At 37.1% G+C, this 25,497-nt stretch overlaps 1 protein-coding gene and 1 long non-coding RNA gene across 8 annotated transcripts in view; one reads left to right on the forward strand and one right to left on the reverse strand.

Annotated features, from left to right (window-relative positions):
* Positions 1–25,497, forward strand: part of celsr1a (cadherin EGF LAG seven-pass G-type receptor 1a) — a 94,117-nt gene that overhangs the window by 42,982 nt on the left and 25,638 nt on the right. For 5 of the 7 annotated variants that reach the window (XM_082167367.1, XM_082167365.1, XM_082167368.1 and 2 more), the window contains exons 6-9: positions 4,251–4,331; positions 20,181–20,338; positions 21,557–21,720; positions 21,830–21,955. In XM_082167367.1, the coding sequence (XP_082023493.1) occupies positions 4,251–4,331; positions 20,181–20,338; positions 21,557–21,720; positions 21,830–21,955 (529 nt within the window). The remainder of the gene's footprint in view (positions 1–4,250; positions 4,332–20,180; positions 20,339–21,556; positions 21,721–21,829; positions 21,956–25,497) is intronic. The other 2 variants (XM_082167370.1, XM_082167371.1) reach the window with 1 other exon arrangement.
* LOC309497236 lies at positions 2,067–4,244 on the reverse strand. Its single transcript, XR_014205459.1, has 2 exons — positions 2,276–4,244; positions 2,067–2,128 (listed from the first exon to the last, which is right to left on the reverse strand). It is a non-coding gene; the product is annotated as an uncharacterized lncRNA (long non-coding RNA).

Consider the following 25,497-nt stretch of genomic DNA (forward strand, 5'->3'; position numbering starts at 1 on the left):
AAGTCTAAATGCACTTACTAGCATGTTTTTGCATGAGTTGCTTACTCTTCCAGAAGAAGATTATGGCTAGAGTTTATCTAGAAATACCCTCTCCATGTTGCCAGTCATTGAAAGACAGTCTGCTAACTGGAGGCCACATGATTCATGTAAAGCTTAAAAAAAAACTTTAAAAAAACTCATGCGCTTTGGTAACGAAAGACACAGTCGTCTTTATTTCAGTCCTGTGATTCTCGACTCTTCCAAGCCCTGAACATCAGAAACTGAATATGCCATTTGGGATGTGCCAAGAGTCTTCCTGCTTGTAAGAGACTCCAACTTGAGTTTCATAAACCTGCTTTTAAGATTGTTTTCAATGTAGTCTTCAAGCATATCCTTGTTCTCGTATAAGTGAGCAGTAGTTGGAGACGGAAACAATGAGGATGTCTCGAATTTCAAGGGAGTTTACGACTGTGTTTTAATTTACTGCAAAAAGACTAATGCGGTTTCTTGTAAAGACATTAGTTGATGACGATATCTCAGACTTGTGATTTGTTGTTGTTTTCTCCAGATATGACAACAGAAAAGTTTATGATCATTTTTATTGTTTTGTCATATTTTTGTAGTACAAAAAAATGGATGGTATGGCAAATTTGGACAAGAGAGGTGTATTATTCATTTTCAAAGCACTGGCTTGTGATTTTCAGTTGGTGGACGATAAAATGATAGACTTCCATTGAATAAGAGAATATTATATACATTTGGGGATGGGCTGTTTGGACGTTGACTAGTAAAGCAACCATCCACAACACTTTAGCATTATGTGAGAGAGTTTTGGACCTGCGAGCACCTAAAAATGTTGTTTAGTATGCATTGTGAATTGTTACCTATGTAGTATACAATGGGTTATGCAGTGTTTGCTAGTTTTGTGTGATTGAGCATAATAGTTTAACGCACTTTTATGTCCAGCCTGAGTTGCTATTGGTGGAATACACACACAGAAACACACACACACGTGTGTTTATACACGGATACTAAATAAACACAACTCATAGTGGGTGTCGAGCAAGTTGTTAGACCACCAGCCAAGTGGGAGTCCTCACGAACGGCTGTGTCAAAAATACTCCACCTGCCTCCGACACACACACACACTGTAAAAAGTAACAGGGAGGCCAGAGACGCAGCAAGTGTGTGACAGCCTGCAGCTGTTGTTGAGTGCGTGTGGTGATTTACCACGGTGAATTGATCAAACACACACACACACACATTGGCACAGGAGAGCCAGTCTCTGTGAGAATAACCACTAATATCACTAAGTTCTGCCTCAAGCCATGTCTCGCGGAGTGTGAGAACTGTCAAGAGCAGGTATACTGTCCAGATCTAAAGACATTCCTCCACAATCAGTTAATGCTTCCCCTGATTATCACCTCCGCACAGAGCCAGAGAGTGGCCTGTTGGGATTTCAGAGGATTTTAGATGGAATCTGCTCATACTTTCACAACCTTTTAAGGTACCGCTGCACTTTAAAGGAACTTATAGAAAGACAAAGTACCTTAGTCATACCTAATGCCCAATGCTTAATTTATGGGGTCAGAGGGTGAATATATAAAAGCTTGTGGTTGCCTACACACTAGAGTTCATGCTAAGAGAATGCTGCAAATCCGTTCATTTCAAGGGGGATGGTGTGCCTCAAGGACACAGAGGGAAAAAGTGAGTGTGCGAAGGTGACGTTATGTAATGTGACGTGAGAGGCTGCATCAGAAATCGCATACTTCCCCGCTATATAGTATGCAAAAAACATTTATGTGATAAGAGAAGTGTCCGAATTCACTCTACTCATAAAAGAGTAGTCAACAAGTACCCGGATGACCTTCTACTTCTGGCGAGATTCTGAAGTGTGCTTACGATGGACACTTTACTTTCCCCACGGGAGAGGATTTGTGAACGGCAGTGAAGCGACCTAGCTGACACCGGTAGGTCACATGATAATGACAGCATGGTGAATGTAGTACGTCCAGATTACATTCATACTACACACTCTTATACTACTTGGTTGGAACATACTTTTTTTTTTAGCTGTCGTGTAGTAATTACTTATTCAAAATAGTACCTACTCAAGAGAGTATGCAATTTCGAACGATTTTATATTAAGCTTTAAGGCTTAATACAATTTAAACAGATGAGTTATAAAACACCCCCCTCACAGTTGTCATAAAGTGCAAAATTAGCTATATAGACCAAAACCACTTTTTGTACCAGGCTGTATTACCTTTTAATAATATATTATTTGGGGATTTACTCCCTTTTGGAGCATGTCTCTAGCGGCCAGTTGATGAATTGCAGTTTAAGTCACTTCCGTGTTCGATTCAAGAGAGAGACCAGAAGAGGATTGGTCACCACTTCAGCATATATTTTATGTTTATTAGAGTATTATATTGGTTGTGTAGCAACTTCAGACTATTTGAATCCATGTCCGAGTCATTGTGTGCTGCTTTATTTACAGTGACTGCACACACTGCAGTTCTCACAGTTAATTTCAGTCCTTTCAATTTACCTGCAGCTTAGAACTGGATTCGAGCTTAGTACTCATTACATGCTGGATATATATCACAGACACTAATCTAAATTCCCAGACATCCCCATATAACTTTAACTTTAATTAACTTATGTGTCAGTTTCAGCTGTCAGGACAAATGCAAGATGTTTTTGTAAGAAGGGAATATTAATATATAAATTTGATCAATTTTAATACTCAGATCTTTTTCACTCAAATGAAAAAACAAAGCAAAAACAATATAGTTTGTACTTGTGACATTGCTTTTTTGTATAAAAAATGTATGTGTATATATTTAGCCCCATACAGACATAAAATTACTTAAGTTTGTATGTACAAAACCAGAAAAAGCACATACTGTAATTGTGTAAAAACAATTTAACACATGCCATGTTGAACTCAATTCAGTTCAACTCAGCTTCATTTCTAAATCGCTAATATCAAAGCACAGTGGATCACAAAGAAGCTTAACAGGGTGGCAGTACTTACATCCACAGTGAGCAAACACGAGACCACTGAAAAAAAGAGAAAAAAAACCTTGATAGTAATGAAGAAACCATTCTCTCTTCAGCAATGCTAAAACAACTAACTCAAAAACAGTTTGTCACTGTCTAGTTGACCTAATAAAGATGATTGCACAATATTGGAAGAAAAGTAAGTGGATTTAGGGTCTCAAGGCAAGCAAGCAAGCATGCTGGTCAATATACAGGGCACCAGTTCACATTTAATTTAGCCTACGGATGGGTGTGACGGAAGCGGGCAGGTTTACAGAGAGGTCATGAGCTATAGGTGCTGGAAAAATGTTCAATGCCATACTAACAGATATAATTAGTTATTTGAGTCTTTAAACTGTTGTGCACCAAATGCACTGTGAATAGATTTAGCTAAAAAGTCAGTGATAAACAAATTTTCTTTGTGGATTAGTTTACCTAACCGAGCATGAGTGAAGATAGTTTTACAGTTTACCCTTTTTTTTTCTTCAAAACTTCAAATATACACACAAACTCAACTAAATTCAGGATCAGTTTGTGTTATTTAATTAATTCCGTAACACATGTACATGTCACTCAAATTGATTTTGGATGCATTCAAGCTAAAGCTTTCCTAGCGGAACAAGTTCACCAAAGTTCGGTTTGTTTGGTTGGTGTGAAAGCACTCGAGTCGAGAAAACGGTGGGTTCGGTTCATGTGGACCCCATTGTAGCGAGCGAATGAATCCAATCCTATTTCAGATTCTGAAAATACTTTTTATATGTACCCGAAACTTCGAAATCCGATTCACAAGGCATTTTTGAATCAAAATGAGAAAGTAGTTTGATTCAATGGCTGAAACTGTCAATCCGATTAAAATCTCATTCAACTCGAGCTCAGTAAGATTGATTGAAGTGTTTACATGAAGGCTTTTCAGTCCGATTGTGCCGTCAATAAATATTAACTATTAATAAAAAGAACACGGACCCAAAACGTACGACTTAGAAAGCGGGAAGGGGGTGGAATTGAACTTGGGTCGGACCAAGTAATCAAACCAAGACCTCAGTCCTTGGTTGTTTCATTAATCCGTTTTTCTAGGTCATCATAGAGACATCTCTGGTAAATGTCAATGCTTTGGGGCAGGTTTTACTAGCGTCTGCTGCTACTTTAAAAGGGGTTTCAACATCTGTGGGGTTTAAGGGCTTCATCATACGTTCTAATCGCCGCTTTCTCTCCCGTGGTCTACGCAGGACAGCCTGCACCTGCTGGACTCCAGTGGGGTGCTGAGCGTCCACCTCTATACCGCCTGGCTGGAGCTCACTCATAAGGAGGTACTGTATACAGTGACCTAGCGTAGCTCTGCGGTGGCGGTTCCTCCTATCCCTCCGACCTCAGGGTCCGCATTTACAAAGCGTCTCAGAGTCCCTAGGGCTGTTTCTGGATCAGTTGTGTACTCGGATATATAGAGACAAAAGGGCAGCTTTGGCAATCAAATCCTAAACCAACTCCTGTAGTTTGAGAAGCTTTGTGAATACAGACCCAGAGCTTCTTTTCTCTCTAACAGCTTGCATCTGTGTCCAAAGAGATCCATTAGTAGGGATGGGAATTACAAGGAACTTTACGAGTGAATTCTGTTTCCACTTAGCAATTTAAAAAGTACATTAGTTCTATTCGAAATAACCATTGTTTATAAACCATTTTTATAGACATCAGCTTTAACAGTTGTATTAAACAAAAAAAAAAGTCTTTATAAACATTTATTAGCTATAATATTATTATTTTTGCCGTGTCATTTAATGCAACAAAACTGATCTGAATATTCCTCTGTTAGTAAATTAAACTCACACGTTTTAAGAACACCTAACACAGTAACAGCTATTGGTTAATTTCAAGTTGGACATGACGAGAGTAATGAATACCATGAATAAGTCAACTGGTTCGACCTATTTGGTAAGGGAGTGATTCAACTGGCTCAAATCCATGACTTTTGAGTACAAAAAAGATTTTTGACTGATGTGAATTTAACTAATTGCTATGGTGCTGCTGAATGCACTGTTGAGTATTCATGGAGTTTTGTCTGCTTTAGAGAAATTACGACTTTCAAGAACCGTTCGTCGGGAAAATCAATTCCAGTATATTCCCAGTATACTCATGGCTACTGCATACAGACAAAATGGCCAACGATATCGACACACCCACGTTCAGTTTATCAAATTGCATCAAAACATTTGTTGGTAGTTTGTTAGGGAAACAAGATCCACTTTCTGCAGGCTGATTAGGGTTTGAAGGGGTCCAATGGAATGAATCATATTGTTTTAACAAGTTGTTGCAGAAAGAATGGTCTCCGATGGGAATATATCTTTAAGCTGGTATATCTTGATCAAAGTGTATTGGCTATTTGATAAATCCTCAGTTACATTTGCAGTAAAATGTTAACCAGCTTCCAGTTGTTGGTTGTGTCAACATGAGGAAATGTTCTTTTCTGTATTCTATGCATTTGTAATGTAAGAGAAAAACAGGACTTTGAATGTAGTGATAAAATGGAGGCTTGTTCAGAGCACCAGTTCAACCCAAACGCGCTTGACGTATTATGCAGATATCTTCTATTTTTGTCACTGTACGTCAGTTAAGGTTCATTTCTGTAGGAATGTTGGAAACCCAGTGTGTCTCCACCACATGAAAAAGGTGTTGGGATCACCCAAATGCTTTAAAGCGGGAAATGGGACAGGAGAGAGGATGAGACACACAGAGCGTGCGAGTACGTCACGCCCTGTAGAGGAAGGAAGAATGACATCATGGATCTTCGTGCAGCTATACAGCTGCTTTTTAAAATCTCTGCGTAAGGAGGGTATATATTTGGAAGACTGAAAAGTGTGTGGTTTTGAAGTTGAGGTTGAGAATGAATTTGAGGATTTGTAGTAACCGAACCAACCAAAAGGTCTCAATTTTTCCAAAGCTTAGTTGTGTAGCATTTCCTATATGTGAGGTTCTACCTCAATAGTGAATTTTGCAACATATGCTTATTGCACATAGGCATCAAACTCCAAAGCTATACTTACAATTCATTGTTAATCTGAAATTAACACTCGTGGCAGTAAAACAATACTATGTTATGACCTCACAACACTTGCATAGTGCATGATTTGCTAACTAACGCATATTGATGATACATAGTAAACTTGATCGGTAGCTCACCTGGTACAGTATTGCACTTGCGATGTGGAGAATCCTGAATCATGATAAAAGAGCTCAAATACTTGTATGAACATACTGAATTTGCATGTTTGCTTCAGAAAATGCTTTTTTTTATCTCACGTTTAACACTAACGGTTAGGTTTAGGGTAGGGTTTAGTTTTTTAAACAATGGAGCATTACACATTTTAGTGCCATTCGACATTTCATTTCTGAACTGCCGTGATATGTACATTGTGAAATACACAGCTGGTTGCCTGATTACCATTCATCTTTTTTTGTATAAAACTGAATGCTTGTTCACTGGACCTTTCATTTTCAAAGTGTTGTGTAGTGTTCAAGAAACAAGGTTAGTGTCATTTTCAGAAATGGTATGTTTCTCCTAATAAGCCTGGGTTTAAAGTTTGTGTGCCATCTCCAAGGGTTCAAGGTTGGATTTCCCTTCGGCAAAATAAAAACAAAACTTTATTTATTGAAGGCATTCAAATTATCTTTGTATTCTGCCAAAATAAAATGTTTAGCAAGCAAAATACAAGGGCAATCAGCCAATCAGTTGTCAGGGTGTAATTATCCTATGGCTCCAGGCAACTATCTTTTCTACTACTTCTACTTCTACTACTACTTCATTGGTCACCATGATTTTGCCAAGTAAGACCTGTTCCTGGGTCAACATATTTATCAATATTTAACACACATATATAATTACACATATAATATTTGTGTCCGAAAATGTATTTCTAAACCTATCCCTACTTCTAACTTATCCCTAATATCAGAGGGGAAATGATATAACACTGGTGTTGTAGAGTGTAAGGCAAAACTTGACATAAACTGTAAACTTCTTCCTCAATTCTGATTGGTTGATTTGAATGTTGTTCCAGGATCAACAAAAATTCTGATTCAGGAACATGTTGTACTTGGTGAAATCAAGTTACTTCATGTGCCAACCAAACAACTGCCATTGAGAATAATGGGAATGCTTAAAGGACAAGTTCGGTATTTTACACTTAAAGCCCTGTTTACAGATCGTTTCTGATGAAATAGAACGGTTAAGATAAAAATTTGGACACATGCTGCTGTCCCGTGAATTTTAGGTTTCTTTCGCTCCAAGTTTTTGTCCAAGTTTTTTTTTTTTTGTGTTTGACAAAAACTACGATAAAACCGGTTGGAAAGCATCTTTTGCAGCGATTTTTGTGTGAGCATATCAGTGAACACCCCTGACCACTCGGTGAGTTTCATGTCTTTGTAAACGAAAGTTTAATGCGTTTTTTGGAAGGATTGTTCCAGTGCCCAATGCCCATACAGCCATTCTGTAGGTGGGGGGGAGAAGCGAAAGAAACCTAAAATTCTCGGGACAGCAGCATGTGTCCAAATTTTTATCTTAAGCGTTCTATTTCATCAGAAACGATCTGTAAACAGGGCTTTAAGTGTAAAATACCGAACTTGTCCTTTAAAGATTTACCCAAGGTATTTTTGACCTTTCAAAATGATGTGTAGAACATCCAAAAACATCTAAAAACAAGTTTCTCTCAACTCTTGAGCTTGTATTTCCTTAAGGGTCCAGACTGATTAGCTATAGACCTGTATCAGATCTTCCTTACAGAGAAACTTAGTATGTAACATTTACAGAGCATACTATTCATCCAATCACTCAGGATAAGTTGTAGTACAAAAGCTGTCTAAATTGTCCATGTAAAGCTGTTTTTTGTTGTTTTACTTTCAGTTAGAGTGAGATAATTGGCCTTGTGTATGAGGAGATTAGTGGTGATTTAGTGTCAAGATGATAAAAATTCATGTCAAGGGATTTGATCAAGAATGACTGCTGATGGCTTCGGTTTATAGATCTTCTTCCGCCTGCTATTCAGCTGTCATTCACTTTCGAAAGCTTTCGCCAGAGGAATGCACTCGAGCTGAATGTACGATCAGGCCTGTTTTACTAAAGAACAAACCATCATGACCCACTCATTCATTATACTGTGGCGTAGTTCAGATTCTGTGAAGTTTTTGGCGCTTTTAGAGTACCAATGAATGACTGTACCCATGAGAGTCCATAGGCAAAGTTTCAGGAGGTTTTTTTTCTCCTGTTTAAAAATAATACTCTTTTTCTGTGTCAGCTTTCAAAATTACTGGACACATATCCATCTTTTTTTGCATTCTGCTAATGTCCCATTTCATTTGAAACGTTTAAGATTTAAATTTTAACTCAAGTCCTAACACTGTTTTTGTGCTTCATATTGATTAATAGCCATGACATTAAAGCCAAAACATATAATTTCTGATCTTCTAACATCACCAAAATTAAGTGTTATTATGGTTATCTAAAACTAAAATCATAAAAACTTTGTTTCTTAATAAAATAAATGTAAACTGAAAATAAAATTAAGTATAAAAGTAAACTTATTTTAGTTCAGCTAGAATTAATTGAGTTCAACTTGATGTACTAAAATAACTAAAATTGAAATAACAATCAATAAAAGCTGTATAAACATATTTCAAAATAATAATAAAAAAAATTAAAAAATTGAAATGGAAAATGCACAAATAAACTATAAAAAGTATGTAAACTTAACTATAAAAATATGTCAGTGATTCTAAAATAATACTGCACCAAACATAATGATGAAGACTTTCAAATATTTCCCAAACACTCCCCCCATCTGCCATTGGTCAGACAGACAGAGAGTCCTGCCCCAAAATCAGACTACCAATAGTTGTTGTTGTTTTTTTCGTAACAGTTTACTTAAAGCCATTGTTTACAATCCATTATAAAAGTATTTTAATGCATTAATTATGCCTTATAATGCACCTAAAAATGCTTCGGATGATCTCATGAATAATTGTAACCACAGTTATAATACATTATTACATGCATTACATAATTATAATGTATTAATTATAATGCCTTAAAACACATTAAAACTTTGGTTACAGTTACAGAGAAATAATGCGTTATAATGGACATTTTGAATACCTTTATAATGCATTATACATAAAGGGTTTAAGTAAAGTGTACCTTTTATCTCTCTCTCTCTCGCTCTCTTTTTTTAGTTATAATACTCTGCACGTTAAGATGTGATAATTGAATTTTATTATAAAGTAGTAGATAGGCTTGGCCAAATTATTTTACATCAGTGCAGTTTCTACCCATTCCCTTGTGCCTTAACTTGTTTAAGATTTTTTATCTTGGCATTCAGAATACATCACGGCTTTGTTGAGTTTCACATCACAGGTTTGGTCTACTCAGACTGCCATAAAGAGTTTTATTACGTGACATGAATGTCTTCAGTAACCTGTTCGGCGAGGAGAAGTGGACAGCACCTGAAATAAGAGACTGCTTTGTACCTGCACACTTTTTCCTTCTTAAAGGCGAGTTTGGTGGATTACGCACATAGCAGGGGGACAAAAGCGCACGTCATCTCACATCCAGCATTGATAAATGAGATGTGTTATTGAGACACATGGGTTTAAAAGTGGTCCTCATGTCCCGTAGGCCAGCCGACAACACCGTGCTATGTGTATGTCCTGAGGGTGTGTGAACCTGGGCCAGTTCCCTTGAATTATTCACAGCTCTAGGTTTACACAGCCGGAGGGCGGGTGAGGTAGTGCTGTTTGATAGCGAAGGAGATCAGCGTGACAAAGACACGACACTCACACACAGATGGGTTCTGCCATGACACCTGCGCCAGACACAAAAAAAAGGGAGTTTGGATGTGTGTGTGTGTGTGTGTGTGTGTGTGTTTGTGTGTGTGTGTGTGTGTGTGTGTGTGTGTGTGTGTGTGTGTGTGTGTGTGTGTGTGTGTGTGTGTGTGTGTGTGTGTGTGTGAGGTGATAATAATGAGTGCATTTCCTTGGTATAGCAAAAATGAAAGCGTCTTTCCCGCTAGACTTCCTGTATTGTAAAAACGTCCCGCATGGCCTTCATTGTCTCAGCATTACATAGAGATTTTAAAGCACATAAAAAAAGCGTGAGTCATTATTGAACATTATTGATTCTTTGAAATGATCAGTGCCGTCTGATTTTTTTTCACTGAAAGTAAATCTTTACATATATCTTTATATCACATTCATATATTTTATACATTTTATAAACTAAATAAATAATGTAATTTGTGCTGGGGAATGATTAATCGCGATTAATCACATCCAAAATAAAAGTTTGTGTTTACATAATATATGTGTGTACTGTGCATAATTATTTTGTATATATAAATACACACACATGCATGGTTATATTTAAGAAAACTGTTATTTATATATAAAATATTTATATGTATATATAATATAAATTGTGTATAAATATATATATATATATATATATATATATATATATATATATACATACATTAAAATATTTTTTAAATAAATACATGTGTGTATTTTTATATACGAAATAATTATACACAGTACACACATATAGTATGTAAACACAAACTTTTATTTTGGATGCGATTAATTGTGATTAAACGTTTCCCAGCACTAAATATATTGTATTTTTTATTTAAACAGAGACATTCTTAAAATCTTAAGATTCATAAAGCTCCCTGTGACACAAAGAATGGGTGCGAAAGTATGACGTTATTTAGGAGAGTTAAAAAAAAACCAATCATATTGCAATAGTCACAATGTTGGTTCATTTTACATACATTGGAAATATTAAATATATAGTCCAGTCTTTCGAACCTCAACAGCTCAACAAACTCACATTCACAGCTCTGAGAAAGTTGTCGTACATGAATATATTTCGTGAGTAATGTGAAGGTGTAATATGACTCTATCATCATTTTTTTCATGTTGTTTTTGTATTTTGTGTGTAACCCAATCCGTTGATTGACATTTCGTTCTAATCCCTCATAAAGCAGTTGTGTTTGCCACTTAACTGACAGGACAGTGGCAGAGGAGGCGGATTTATCTGAAAGCCAAGCAGTTTTACCTGAACCGCACAACCGTTACTGTCAAACCCAAGCTCAGTTTGGCCCTCTGGGGAAAACACAAGCCATTTAGAGCCGTTTACAGCCGTGTTGTCCTGTACTGACTTGTGTCAGCAGTCGAAACACTGAGATGTTCTGAAGGTAGACTCAGGGCACGTTCCCATATTGGTGATTAATTCTTAGACTTGTGCTTGTAGTACACTGGATGGGCTGAACGCTACATGTCCAGAACAGATCATTTGAGAATGTGAAACTCTAGAATCCTGCTCAGAGCGGAAAACATTGATGTACCCTAAAGACTGTGATTTTGATCCCTGTAAATGAGCTATCAAATGTACAAAGTGGCCAAACTGTGCAAAACATCTCTAGAGCAAGTTTCTCTTTAAGTTGTGCCAGGTGCACATACTACACTTAATTGTGGTTTTTATTAATATTGCTGATTGTTAGGAATCGGAACAAAAGTTCATTAACCTCTTTCTGAAACGTTTTGTTGTTGAGAAGTGTTCTGTTACTTAATTTTTTATTTTATTTTATTTTTTAACAATAAAGCAGGTGATAAGTCCCATAGTATTATATGTAAGGAGGAGGGACCTGAGCCTATATCTATATACAAGAATATCATAGAGACTTGGGCGTGGACTTTTTTTTTTAGTTGGGCCAATAAACAGCAACCTAGCAATCACCCAAAACAACCCAGCAACCACCTAACAATGACATATAACTCACGTAGAACCGAGCAATTTCCCCCTTGAGTCCACTCAAAATGTAACAAAAGTTTTTATCATAATTTAGTTTTTCATGATAATTTTCCACCCTCTATACCTTAGAATTGGACAGGCTGTTTTTGCTACTATACCTTTAAGACTTTTATATGTAAATGACATTGGTTGTATTTTATTATTTACATATTAAGTATTCTATTATTAATAAGTAGTATATTATTATTAACAAACATTATAATAATCTGTACAAATGTTTTATAATATATATATACAGTATATATATATAAAACATGGACCAGAACAAGCAGAACATGATTAACAGAACAAATAGGGATGACAAGATAGGGAAAGCAAAGCAAAACAAAAATGGCTGTTTCCTGAAAAGATGTGCTATATGTTAATGAGCCATTTATGATGTCATAAACAACTTCTGGATGTAATTCTTGTGATGTAGTTTCAGTATGGTCTGGGTGGACTGGAGAGAAAGCGTTTTGTTGTGAATATTAGAGTATGTCGACCTAGTCCAACGAGCACGAAAATCCTGTTTTCCATGATATGACTCTTTTTAAAGCAATTCTTCCTCATACTCCCCCCTATAGTCTGTTAGGGTGAAATAAAGGTTTGAGCATGCCTCTCTCTCTGACCTCATCCTCTGTCAGGAGCTGTTGGGATCAAGTGTGTTGCCATGGCTCCAGCAAACCCTCCGTCCCTAGAGATCCGTGTGTAGAGGTGACGGGAGTTTTCAACACTCCTGAGAGAAAACCGAAGCTGGAGGCCTCTTTTAAAGGAATAGTTCATGCAAAAATTCAAAATATACATTCACTTACCCTTGTTGTGTTCTTTCTCCATGCAGTTACGATGGGGACTGAAGCTTTTGCAAAAGCACCATAAATGAGATCTATAGTGCAACTTTATGACTGCATTCCAAATCTTTTAAGGCTAAACAAAGTAAAAGTTTTAAACAGAAGTTTTAAGAAGTCATATGCACACCAAAGCACCCATAAAAAAAAAAAAATCTGAATTCGCAGTGTATAGACCTTATGCGCCAGAGAAATGAGGGCGCCACCATCTTTAGAATATTGTCTTTTAACTTCCGTTTTTGCGGTCACTCTGTATATTTCTATGGCATTGCTGTCCAGGAGTAATTAGCTTTTGAAGTGGATTTACTTACTGTAAAGTAAACGAAAGTTATCATGAGAACTGTAATGTTTAAAGCTGTAATGTTAAGGTCTTAACAAATGTCAGTCGACCGGGAAGATTTTAAAACGAGCCGTTCATTAATAAACACGCAAAATCGCTGTTTAAATACAGACCGGAAGTCAAAAGACAACGAGCGCAGCGCTGAAAAGGGGCGGGGCTACATAAGGTCTATAGTATGTGTACAGTGCAACGGCAAAGAGTTTGTTTACATTTTAGAAAAGTCAAGTTGCGATACTGAACTGGACCACATGTTTGCGCATCAATATAATGCAATCAGCCTGTGTTTTTGTTGTTGTTGTTGTTTTACAGTGTTGTTTAGCGCTTTTTGAATTAATTTTCCTTTACTGGATCATTGGACTGAAAACTTCCCTGGAGTAAAGTGGCTTAAAAAGATCTGATCACAAACAGAAAAGCGGAATCGGTTAAAGGGTTTGATTAGACATTACCAGGCTTACAGATGCTAGCACCATTGTAGATGCTTTCGACTTCTAAGGCTACGTTCACACTGCAGGCTGAAACGACCCAATTCCGATTTTTTTGCCCCTATGCGACCTGTATCTGATCTTTTCATGACAGTCTGAACGACACAGATCCGATCTTTTCAAATGCGACCCAGGCCACTTGGGTATGTGGTCCCAAATCCGATACATATCCGATCTTTTGAAATGCGACTTCAGTCTGAACGGCCAGGTCGCATGTATCCGACCCGCACGTCATTGATACGCGAAAAACGTCATAATTCTGCGTTGAAGTAGTCGTCGGTTTGAAAACGGACTGCATATTCGTCGAGCTGAGGTAAATCTGCCGAACGGGTCGACCTCGACGAGCCCGTTAATTAAAAAAATAAAATAAAAGCCCACGGCCATTATATATACGTTATGTTAACTTATATGTGCTGAATCTGATATTAGATAGGTCAGCGGCTGCTGTCTGGTTCTTAACGGTCGCTGCGCGCGCTCGTGTGTGTGTGTGTGTGTGTGTGAGAGAGAGAATCACAGTTAAAGTTTAGCTACTTCCGCAAACAACAAGTGACGTCGTTGACCGTTGAGTACTCTTCTGCGCATGCGAGTCACTTCTGGGTAATTTCACGTTCACACAGGAGGTCACAAAAGGTCGCATTTAATTGGAAATGTGAACGGCCTTGCAAAAAAATCGAATTTTTTCAAAAAATCGGAATTGAGCATTAAGCCCTGCAGTGTGAACTTAAGATCATCTAACTGTGTGACGTAAATTACATTAATGACACAATTTCACGTGCTTCAGTAATTTATTTGTGTCCGATTATTTTTACGCGTTAAGGATTTTGAACTAATCGCGTGCATTAACGCGTTAACGTTGACAGCAGTAGAAAAAAAAACAATATTCAATGTTTCGAACAATGCACTGTACATCGCAGCCTCGTTTTCATTCACATCAAATAAAAATGGCGCCTAATAAAATTGATTAAATACTTAAATATTGAATAAATATGTGATTACATAAGGAAAATGTATGATTTGATGACTGTTCAAATACAGTATTTGAACTCTCGCGAAGAGCTTGCTCCGATCAGAATTGTTGTGGCACCAATTCAGACCTGCGAGAAACCCTCATTTCTCCAACATCTGGGCTGATGTACCAACTTTCTCATGAAACCAGATCCCGCATCCGCTGTGCTGAATAGAATCACCTGCATTTATCCGTCTCACTGCCATATCACATAGGGGAGAGGTTTGGGTGAACAGCAATGAAAAAATCACCACAAAAAAAAATAAAAAAATTCACAAACAGTGTTTTAATGTGCAGATGGATGTTGAGGAAGCTGCCTGAGGTGGAAACCTCACACAAGTAGACACCTGCCTGTGTCAGAAGCCAGGGGACACATGGTATGCAGCCAGACGCTGAGATCCAGTACGATTTAGATACTGAGAGTTAATAGCGAAACACTGGTAGCTAATATTTTTGTTAAACAGTTGATAGTAATCTGTGGACCTCCAGTCTTCATAAAAACAGTGTGGCGGTACCTGCCCAAACAGCAATCTCATCTGCGCCTGAGGTGCATGTCCTGAACCCCGCTTGTTTTCTGTTCTGCCAGTACCGTGTGGCACGTAGCCAAAACCACCAGAGATCTGGAACTGCCCCCAACAAACCCTCTGCTGGTGCGGTGACTGCCTCACCAGAGCGATTTATAGAGCTCTGCTGTTTTCACAGAGAAAGAACAGAGGAAAAGTCGATTAGCAAGTTCAAAGCGGGATTAGCGATATTTAGGCTAATAGGTTTTAGTCATCAAAAGTTGTACGTCAGCCGTTTGAATTCCACGGTTTTGTTGGAAAGTTTTCAAGTTTCTTTTTTTGTTGCAAATTGGACATTTTCATGTACTTTTCATACATTTCAGAAAGTCTGTGTTTGATAATTGTTGTTATCAGGTGTGGGAAATAGCAAAACTTAGGGGGATTCGGGGTAATGGCGACTTGTCTCAACACAGAAGTCTTTGTTTAGGTCTGTCGGTCATTTTACACGACGCAATAGAGCAAACGAGGCTAATCTGACTCGAATTGCACCCGGACACACGAGGGTTTAACACTCATACAAACCCTTAGGAAAGAAACAGATGTAAGATCTATCTCTACTCTTTATCTGAGATAGCAATTCGTTTTAAGGAGAGCAAATGGAGATTTTGCTGAAGTCTCTTGCTTCTCAGACTTTTCTCTTTAGAAATAAAAGGGGCCGTTTACACTACATCGGTTTCAATTAAAAACGGAAAACTCTTTATGCGTTTTGGAAATTCATTTACACAACAACAGCGTTTTGAGGGCCTGAAAAACTTTTATAAACAGGTTTTAAAGTGCAAGTTTTTGATGTAAAAACTACAGTACATGTAAACTACAAAAATGTGAATTTGTGAAAACGGCGACGTAGTGTTTTATTGCAAAGTGACATCGCCAACTACTGGCTTGGCATGAATAATACAGCGTTTTTAGTCTTTTTTGTGGATCTTTGTGAACAGGGATCATTTTGACAACATTGTCGTCTGTATGCGAAAAGCGCGAAGGAAAAACGTTTATGTTTTTAGTGTATCGTTGTCGTGTTAATGTACCCTTAAACTGTGCTCAGATGTGTCAAGATGTAAAAGTCTACAATCAAAAGACTTAAAATGACATTAAATGATACAAACTGAGACCTCCATAAAGTCTCCTGAGCTTTAAGCATATGAGCGACATATTTTTTTTTCTGGGAATATATCTTTAGACTAAATACTAAGCTAGTCAGCGTAAATCACAATTTGTCACCTATTTTACCTTCGTAATATTTCACATTTCTGAGATAAAGAAAAAGGGTTGGAATCATTTGGATTGGACTGGATTATAAAAAATGGGTGTAACTGTCCAGAATAGAGCCAGACTGAAAGACAGAGTTTGCTAAAACAAGGTCTAAGTGTTTGGCTATTGGTTAACATTATCCAATAGCCTGCATGACCTCGATGATGTCAGCAGAAAAGGAAAGTCGTTTCAGTGGAAGCTGAAGTCTATTACATTTTGATGAAACATTACAAACACTTGTTTTTTGGAATAAGATGCCCCAATGAATCATTCACAATAACCCCAGGATTGTGTATTTAGAAAGAAAATAGTTTTGAAGTCATGGTCAAGGTCACTCTGCTAATATAACAATACATTCAGTCTCATTCAACAAATCATGAACCGTGTCTTATCACTGCTGCCTGTGATTTTTCGGATGGCAGCTTTCTAAAAAACAGTGGTTTCCTGCAGCGTTTGGAAAGGTGGAGTGTTGTTATTCTACTCCACTGATTAAGAGGTCAGATAAATGAGTTGGTAAAATCAAACAGCATGAAGCTCAACTCCTAAATCAAAGGCAACAGGGAGAACATACTTGAACTGGTCTGTTGTTGACCGTGTTGTGCTGTACGGTACAAGGCACACAGTTATTGTGCTCCATGTCAGGTGGTATACGTTTTATTTTTTTATATACAAGCCTCCTTAGTCTCATTTGTGAAAGTCATTCTTTCAGTTCAATCCAATGCCACAGTTTATATAAGAATGGTTGCATGAAAACATACATATAAATCTACATGTTAAATCCTAATGGAATTCTTAATTATGTTGATTAATTTGTTAAATGCAAACCTTAAATATTTAGATGTAAAAATAGAATTAAAAAATACATGCCATATAAGTATAAAGTGAGTGTATTCAAGTGGTTCCAGATTATGAGCCAGATATGTTTAGAAAGCACCCAGCGTGACCAGAGATATCCATCTGAATAATACCTCACACCCTCATATCCTGCTGGAAACAGGCCAGATGAATGCACCAAAATACACCTAAAGAGTGTGTTTCCTTTGGTTTGGGCTTTGAGTTGAAAGACAGACTCCTTTTTTAAAGACCTTTGAAGCTGCTTTTGTCTACTGGTCCCCTCATGGGGTTTGTGTCCTTTAAGAATTCCCATTCTGTTCACACTTCATTTCCATGAGAAACTGATGAAATGTGCACATGGCTAGACGGGCAGACAGACAGATTGAGAACACTAGGAAATAAACCTAAATGTATAATTTGAGGTGTTTTCAACTGTGGGCACTTTTGGCCTTTGTGTTTTTAGAATATCTATAAAAAAAAACTCACACTGTCTTTGTTAGCAGTTTATTTAATTTATCTGCTAATAATTCCAACATTGTATGTAAGTGCATTTGATATAATAAGCATGATTATGAGGGCATATGAATAATAATAAAAAAGATGTGCATGGATAAATGCATTTATAATAAACACTGCAACATTGTGTAAAAAATAAGAATTTTAATTTTAATTTTAAATGATGACATTCTTTGTTAGAAAAAAAATAAAACAATGAAATTACTTCTTTTTTTTTTTTTTCTTGCTAACTTCCTAGCTAGAATTATATGGATCCTAAATACAAACAATATTTAATATAATAACCAATATAATAATATTTAACAAGATAGCATGTTGCATAATTTGACAACATTGATTTGGATATGTAATTCTGTAAAAAAAAAAAAAAAATCACCCCACAGATCACATTTCTCATATTTCATCCATTCAATGCAACTTTAAAAATAATCTTTATAAGCATATGACATATGATATGTATAAATTCCATAAAATGTATGTAAATCATTTCCACACAATACATATTTTAATGGTTTGTGTTTATTTCTCTGATTGATAATGTTTTGTGATGTATTTTCATAGTTTAGAATTTTGAGTTTTTGAGTTAATTGAGAAGTTTGAGTCTGGGACAAGGGTAACACATTGAAACATTTAAATAAATGTAATTTTACCTTCATGTAGTAAAAAAAAAAAAAAAAAAAAAGTTGTAATTAACGCCTGAGATTTTACAGTGTCAGTAGTTATTCATACAAAGTTCTGTAATGAAACTCTAGATGGCGCAGGCTGATAGGCCATTAACTCAATTACATAATCTCTATAGGGCACAGCTGATTGGTTCCTGCTGTATCGTGAGCCAATGAGCTCACTCCTTAACCTTCAAATACTTGGTCAGTTTGCTGTAGCAGTTTCAGAAACCCTCCACCTTCCCCAGCTCCACCTGTATAGATCTGCTAAGGGTAACTCATGTACGCTATATTGTACAGCAGCTGCATGTCTTATTTGCTCACAGCAGTGTGTATCGTATATGTATTAACAGTAGCAAGTCCATTACTTGCTCTGCAGCAGCAATAACAGCAGCGTAACAGATCTATTCCACCAAGACCAAACATATCAACATTGTCATATACATTACCATGCCAAACCCTCTGAGAGTTATCATGACAGATATAGCAACAGGAAGGCAATAGACTCAAATTGAGCCATGTTTAGATGGCACCTAATGGAAAGTATGAGTGTTTTTGCAATAGGAAAGAGACGTTTCTCTAGGAGTGGCTGTGATAGTTTAGATAAAACTGCTGTGCAGTGGAAAGTGTGCCATGCTGGGAGTGACCGCTTACACACAACACAGCCTTTTCTTTCCGACTGTCACTTTCTTGCTGTGCTTTACACCATCAGACAGGTGGCCCACATACAGTATGATCTAGGTGCTTTGAGCCAACACATGCCATGTAGATATATCTCCTGTAAACAGCTTTGATCCGTGAGCGCATGCATTCATGCATGTGCGCACAGGATTCTGTGAACATCCAGAATCATATTAACATCAGGAACATACTTAAGAAACAGACTTCTGAAATGAGATTTAGCACACATATTTCAGGCCATAAACATAAAACTATATCTTGAATGGGTCCAAGATTTTATTCAACCGCTATGTACCCTTGAGAAAAAAGAAGTACACTTTAGCAAGAGTACTTATTTTTGAAATAATATACTTTAAGTGAGACCTGAATGCAATGTTCTTGGACACTTAACTGCAAAATGAAACTGTTTTATGTACTCAATTATATGTACTCAATTTTAGAGTGCTTTTTTGATCTACTAAAGCAAGACTTAAGTGCATTTTTATATGCAATTTCATAATTGAATTTATTGTCTTTGAAATTATGGCTAAAGTGTACTGCCAAAAAATATGGAGAAATATTTATGGTAAACTTAAATATACCTTAATGTTATTTCTATTGAAACTTCTATGCCGTGTTTTAAAATATATTTGTAACTGCACATTTGTAATGATGAAAATTTAAATCAAGTGCTTTAAATTCTCTTTAGTATGTTAGTCAACACATAAAAATAAGTGTTGTTCTTTAAAGCATGACAAATGATTCTTACAAAGTAATTATTTTAAATGTACCTTAAAGTAAAACTTATTTGCAAATTACACTTTTTAAACATGTACTTAAGTGTGTTAACAACTTAAGTATTCATTACTTCAATGAGCTCATTGTTTCTGCATTAAATTATTACATTGTTTAAATGAATACCTTTAGTAACATAGACAGTTACCTCTGATAACAGATCACTCTAAATTGTAATGTAGACTCATGCATTTTCGGTAAAGCTGCTTTGCAATGATGTGTTTTCTGAAAAGCGCTATACAAATAAATGTGAATTGAATTGAAATTAATTTTTAATCATCATTGTCTTTAAAAACTGTAAAAATCTAGTTTCAAAATGTGCTTGTGAATCTGTGCTCATCATGTTTTTTTTTCAATTTTGTCTCTTTTCAGCCTAAGATAAGTCATTTGGGGTTGCCTCAAGGGCCGTCGGGTGAGAAGGTGGCAGTAGTCGCTGTTGACGACTGTGACATCGCCATGGCCGTGCGGTTCGGCAGTCAGATTGCCAACTACTCCTGCGCTGCCCAGGGCACTCAGACCGGACAGAAGAAGTGAGTTTATCCATCTCTCTGTAAACCGAGCAAGAAAGTTGTTCTCATCATTCTCTTGAAAATTAGTCATAATTGTCGATAATTACACTTTTGTGTTCTCTCTCACACCCCTGCACAGTCCTCCAGCACACATGTCCACATATCTTGCTTTTGTTAAAAGATCTTCTCATGCTTTTAGGTGGCAATTGCAGCGTCAGATATTATTTCATGCTGGAACAAGGCTGTGCATTAAAACACATCAAAGAAAGAACAACAACAGATAAATGTGAAAGTTGAACCTGTCGCTCCAGTCTTATAAGCACTGACCTGTTTTATATAGCATGGCAACATTCCACAGCGATTGACAAGTTGGTTAGGGAAGGTCACGCCCCCTCTCACCTGTCTGACTTCTCTCTTATAAAGCTTTGCATGTGCTATGCTGATCATGAAATACATGGTCTGTATGCACACAGTAGCCTTTCAAAGTATACTCCATTCGATAGCGTGTACAAACACAAGCAACCAACACATTTGCAAAAATCCCTTTGGGCCCTATTTTAAGGATCTAAACGCATGGTATAAAGCGCACTGCGCAAGTGCACTTAGGGCGTGTCCGAATCCACTTTTGCTAGTTTAACGACGGGAAAAATGGTCGGTGCTACCGGCGCATGGTCTAAAAGGGTTGTCCCTATTCTCTTAATGAGTAATGGGTGTGTTTTGGGCGTAATGTGCAATAAACCAATCAGAGTCTCATCTCCCATTCCCTTTAAAAGCCAGTTGCGCTCGCGCCATGGCGGATTCGCTATTTACATGGTGGAATTTGCAAGCAATCCAGAAAGGAAACGGATCTGCTCGTGCGCAAGGTTAAAGCGCGCAAGCAGACCATCTACGGGACAAGCATCTTTATGTACACAATAATAATCTTTTACATTGTAATCCTTTTATTTTTAATATTTGGCACGTTTATTTTGCTTTGTTTCTCTAGTAGATTGTTTTTCCGATTTGTTATCGTCTGTGAAACCATCCGGGCTAGTATTGCCACCTTGTGGACCAACTAATTGGTGCAAAGTTGCGCAGTTAGAAAAAACTCTGCATACTATTCTGATGATGATATTTATGGTATAAAAGTAGACAGTATAAAGCAGGGTAGCTCACTAGATTGTGAAACAGAGCTATTGATGCCATTGACTTGTTGGAGAGTTTGTTGGGACATTTCAAAGTTTTGTCTTCTCTCTTCAGGTCTTTGGATCTCACTGGGCCTCTTCTGCTTGGCGGGGTGCCCAACCTTCCAGAAGATTTCCCCATACGGAACCGGGACTTTGTGGGCTGCATGAGAAACCTAACGATCGACAGTAAACCCATAGACATGGCCAGTTACATCGCAAACAATGGCACCAATGAAGGTCTGACATGAATCACAGCATATTTCAAAACTATAGTTTCGCAAACTTGTTCTTGTATTATTTTTGTACCTCATTCAAACGAATAGCGATATATTTATTGTTCTGTCAGGCTGTCCAGCGAAGAAGGACTTCTGCTCCGAGGGTTTGTGTCAGCACGGCGGTCAGTGTGAAAATAGGTGGAACACGTATTTTTGTGACTGTCCTGAAGGCCGGGGCGGCAAGAACTGCGATCAGGGTAGGTGGGCCTATTTGGTAGCGTGCCAGTGCACGTGAATGCACATGCATACATGCGTAGAGTATGTGTTTGTTATTCTGAACTAGGCGTTGATTGCTCGTGAACTTTAAGGAAGCAGGCAGTGGCGTTAATGCGGCAGTGTTTCCTGAAAGGGAAATGTCTCCGCCGATAAGCATCAGTCAGGATCTGCTCCACTCTCCTTTTCTGCCCCATATCAACCTTACGGATACACACTCCACACACTCTGAGCAATATGCGAATTGAGTTGCCAGTGCATTTCCCATAATACCTCTACTCTGCACAGTAAGTGCCAACAATATCAAAGCTTTGGTTCTGCAACCTGTTGTTGTGGCCTTGTGGGTCAAACCAAAAAAAAAATGAATGATGTAATTTCGGTTCAGAGTTTTACGAAAGATAAACCCTCAGATGATTAATTGTTTTGTTGCTTTAGCTTTGTTCCAAAATCTAGTGGGCCACCTTGCTGCCTACTGTCAGCTACCTTTTAAGGCAGCCAAACCAAAACACTCTACTTAGGCAGCCATTCCACACCCCTCACAAATAGCGCTCATATAAAAAGTTTGATGTTAGCATGTCGCTAAGCTAATGCCTTGAAACTCTAATAAGATTAGAAAAGACAAAACACACATATTTTGGGAAAAAGCCCTTTTTTTATTAATTTAATTCTATTTTTATTGATACTTCTCCCTAATTGATGAAAAATAAGTAAATTTATAATCAGTTGATTTGTGCTAACATGATGCTTAGGTAAAAATTCAGTATTCTTATAAGCATACACAGCACACACAAATGCTGGCTGAAATAATCCAAATTTAAAAGATTTTCGTGGTGTCACAATATACCAGTATTGATGATTACCGTAATATTTAAACATGTAGTATTGCTATATGCAAATACTACACATACTGTACAATAATATCGTAAATAATCTAATGCTAAACTCTCTGTTCACCTCCCTACAGTTATTTTAAGTGTGACTAGCCAAAAAAGTTCAAGTTAAATAGTGTGCTCATTAGCTTTTACAACATAGTTTAATTGTCAGTTTTGGGTTATCTGTCGGACTGTTCCCAGGTTCACTCACAATTACAGGAATCACAGAACCTTCTGTTCTTACCTCATTCTTTGGTGTATTTGAGAAGTCAGCACTCTTGCGCAATGAAAAACATGTTTGTCAGTTTACAAGCTAATAAATTCGCCACATTTGCCATCTTTGGCAGTCAAAACTCAATATATACTCAACGGGACTTTACACACTACTTTTACAACTCTACTGTGATTAATTGACTGATGTGTATGAAAGTGGGTGTGTTTGCATGTGTTTGAACAACCCAAATGATAGTGTACCTGACATCCCCAGTGGTTGTTGTTTTTTGCGGTCGGACGTTCTGTAAGGCTCGAGGCGCCCGAACTAGAGGGGATAGTGTGAATCACGCTGGTCTCTTTCAGGTCCCTCCACAGGCCTGTTGGGGCAGCGCTCCATTATAAAACCTGGATGTTCAAGTCATGTCATCATCTAACAACAACCTCGTTGACTGAAACAGCCTTCTCCAATTTAATATTCTGGCAGAGAAGCGTGTCTGCCAGAAAAGAGTGTTATTTTTGATGCTGATTAGATGGATGCCTGAAGTAGCCTTGATTTTTCGTTTTTTTTTTTTTTTTTTGTTAGAGGATAGCTCTGTTTTGGAGCAAATGGCTAATTTCCAGAGTGAAAAAAGCGTAGTTTAGATATTATCACCTCTACACTTCTGCCATAGCACAGATAGAGTGTCCATCTCTAGTAAAACACGTAATTCTGCCCACGATGGCTGACAGTTCCTGGGCAAATTCTCAAAATTCAGTCACGTCAGGCAATATATGTGATACTTTAGTTCATTATGCATCTTCAAATTTCAGAATTTGTAAAAATTTTCTGAGATTTATGGATCAAACTTAAAGTATGTCGGTGTCATTTTTTTTTTTTTTAAGAAAATGTGGGTGGCGCTTGCCTGAGCAAAACTTGCCAACATAATGCATTGTGGGTGGTTGTCAGAGAATTATTGACCCAAGTCTAAAGACACCAAACAAGCACATATACTGTAGATATATTTCTCTAAAAATACAAATCATTCACTCACTTATTCATTCGTTCATTCAATCATTCGCTCACACCCATGACGTTCCAAACCTGCATGATCTTCTGTGGGACATAAAACAAGATATTTTGAAGAATGTTGGTAACAAAACCTTTTTGGTGTCTATTGACTTCTATTGTATGGTATTTTGTTTCTCAAAATATCTGCTTTTATGTTCCACAGACCAAAAAAAAGACAATCAAAGAGTTTTGGAATGACGATGATGATGTTTTTTTGGGTGAACAATCCCTTTAATTGTGACATCTTTCTCTGGTCATTTCAGTGTCTGAAGAAATGTCCCATTTATTACATTTACATTTTACATTTACATTTAGTCATTTAGCAGACGCCTTTATCCAAAGCGACTTACAAATTAGGACTAATTTAAGCGAGTCATCATAAAGAGGCAAAAAACAACAACAACACAAGAAGTGCTCAAAATACGAAGTTCAGGTATTATTCAGAGTAGCATAAGCCTGATAAGTGATGTTTCAAAGGGAAAAACATCGTTTTTTTTTTTTTTTTTTTAGGTTAAGTGCTCACGGAAGAGATGGGTTTTTAGCTGTCAATTTATACATGTAACTCAAACACAAAGCATAGTACTAGCAACACCAAGGTCATGTGTTTGATATGGAAGCTTGTTTCCGCCACTGAATAATAAATAAATAATAATAACTGCGACTTTTTATCTCACAATTGCGAGTTTACATCTCGCAATTCTGACTTTATTTCTCAGAATTGCGAGATATAAAGTCAGAATTGCGTGAAATAAAGTCGCAATTGCGTATTATAAAGTCAGAATTGCGAGATATAAAGTCAGAATTGCGTGAAATAAAGTCGCAATTGCGTGTTATAAAGTCAGAATTGCGACATATAAAGTCGCAATTGCGAGAAAAAAAGTCAGAATTCTGACTTTTTATCTCACAATTGCAAGTTTATATCTCGCAATTCTGACATATTTTCTCAGAATTGTGAGATATAAACTCACAATTGTGAGATATAAAGTCCAATTCTAAGGGGAAAAAAGACGGACTTTTTTTTTTTATATATATAAAATTGTTTATATCTCACAATTCTGACTTTATAACACGCAATTGCGACTTTATATCGTGCAATTCTGACTTTATATCTCCCAATTGCGACTTTATTTCTCAGAATTGTGACTTTATATCCCGCAATTGCGACTTTATTTCTCAGAATTGCGACTTTATATCTCGCAATTGCGACTTTATTTCTCAGAATTGCGACTTTATTTCTCACAATTCTGACTTCATATCTCGCAATTCTGAGAAAAAAATTCACAATTCTGACTTGATATCTCGCAATTGTGAGAAAAAAAGTCAGATAAAAAGTCACAATTATTATTATTTATTTATTATTCAGTGGCGGAAACAAGCTTCCATAGTTTGATTC

Source organism: Leuciscus leuciscus, assembly GCF_965113295.1.
Source record: "Leuciscus leuciscus genome assembly, chromosome: 4".
In the NCBI taxonomy this organism is placed as follows: Eukaryota; Metazoa; Chordata; class Actinopteri; order Cypriniformes; family Leuciscidae; genus Leuciscus; species Leuciscus leuciscus.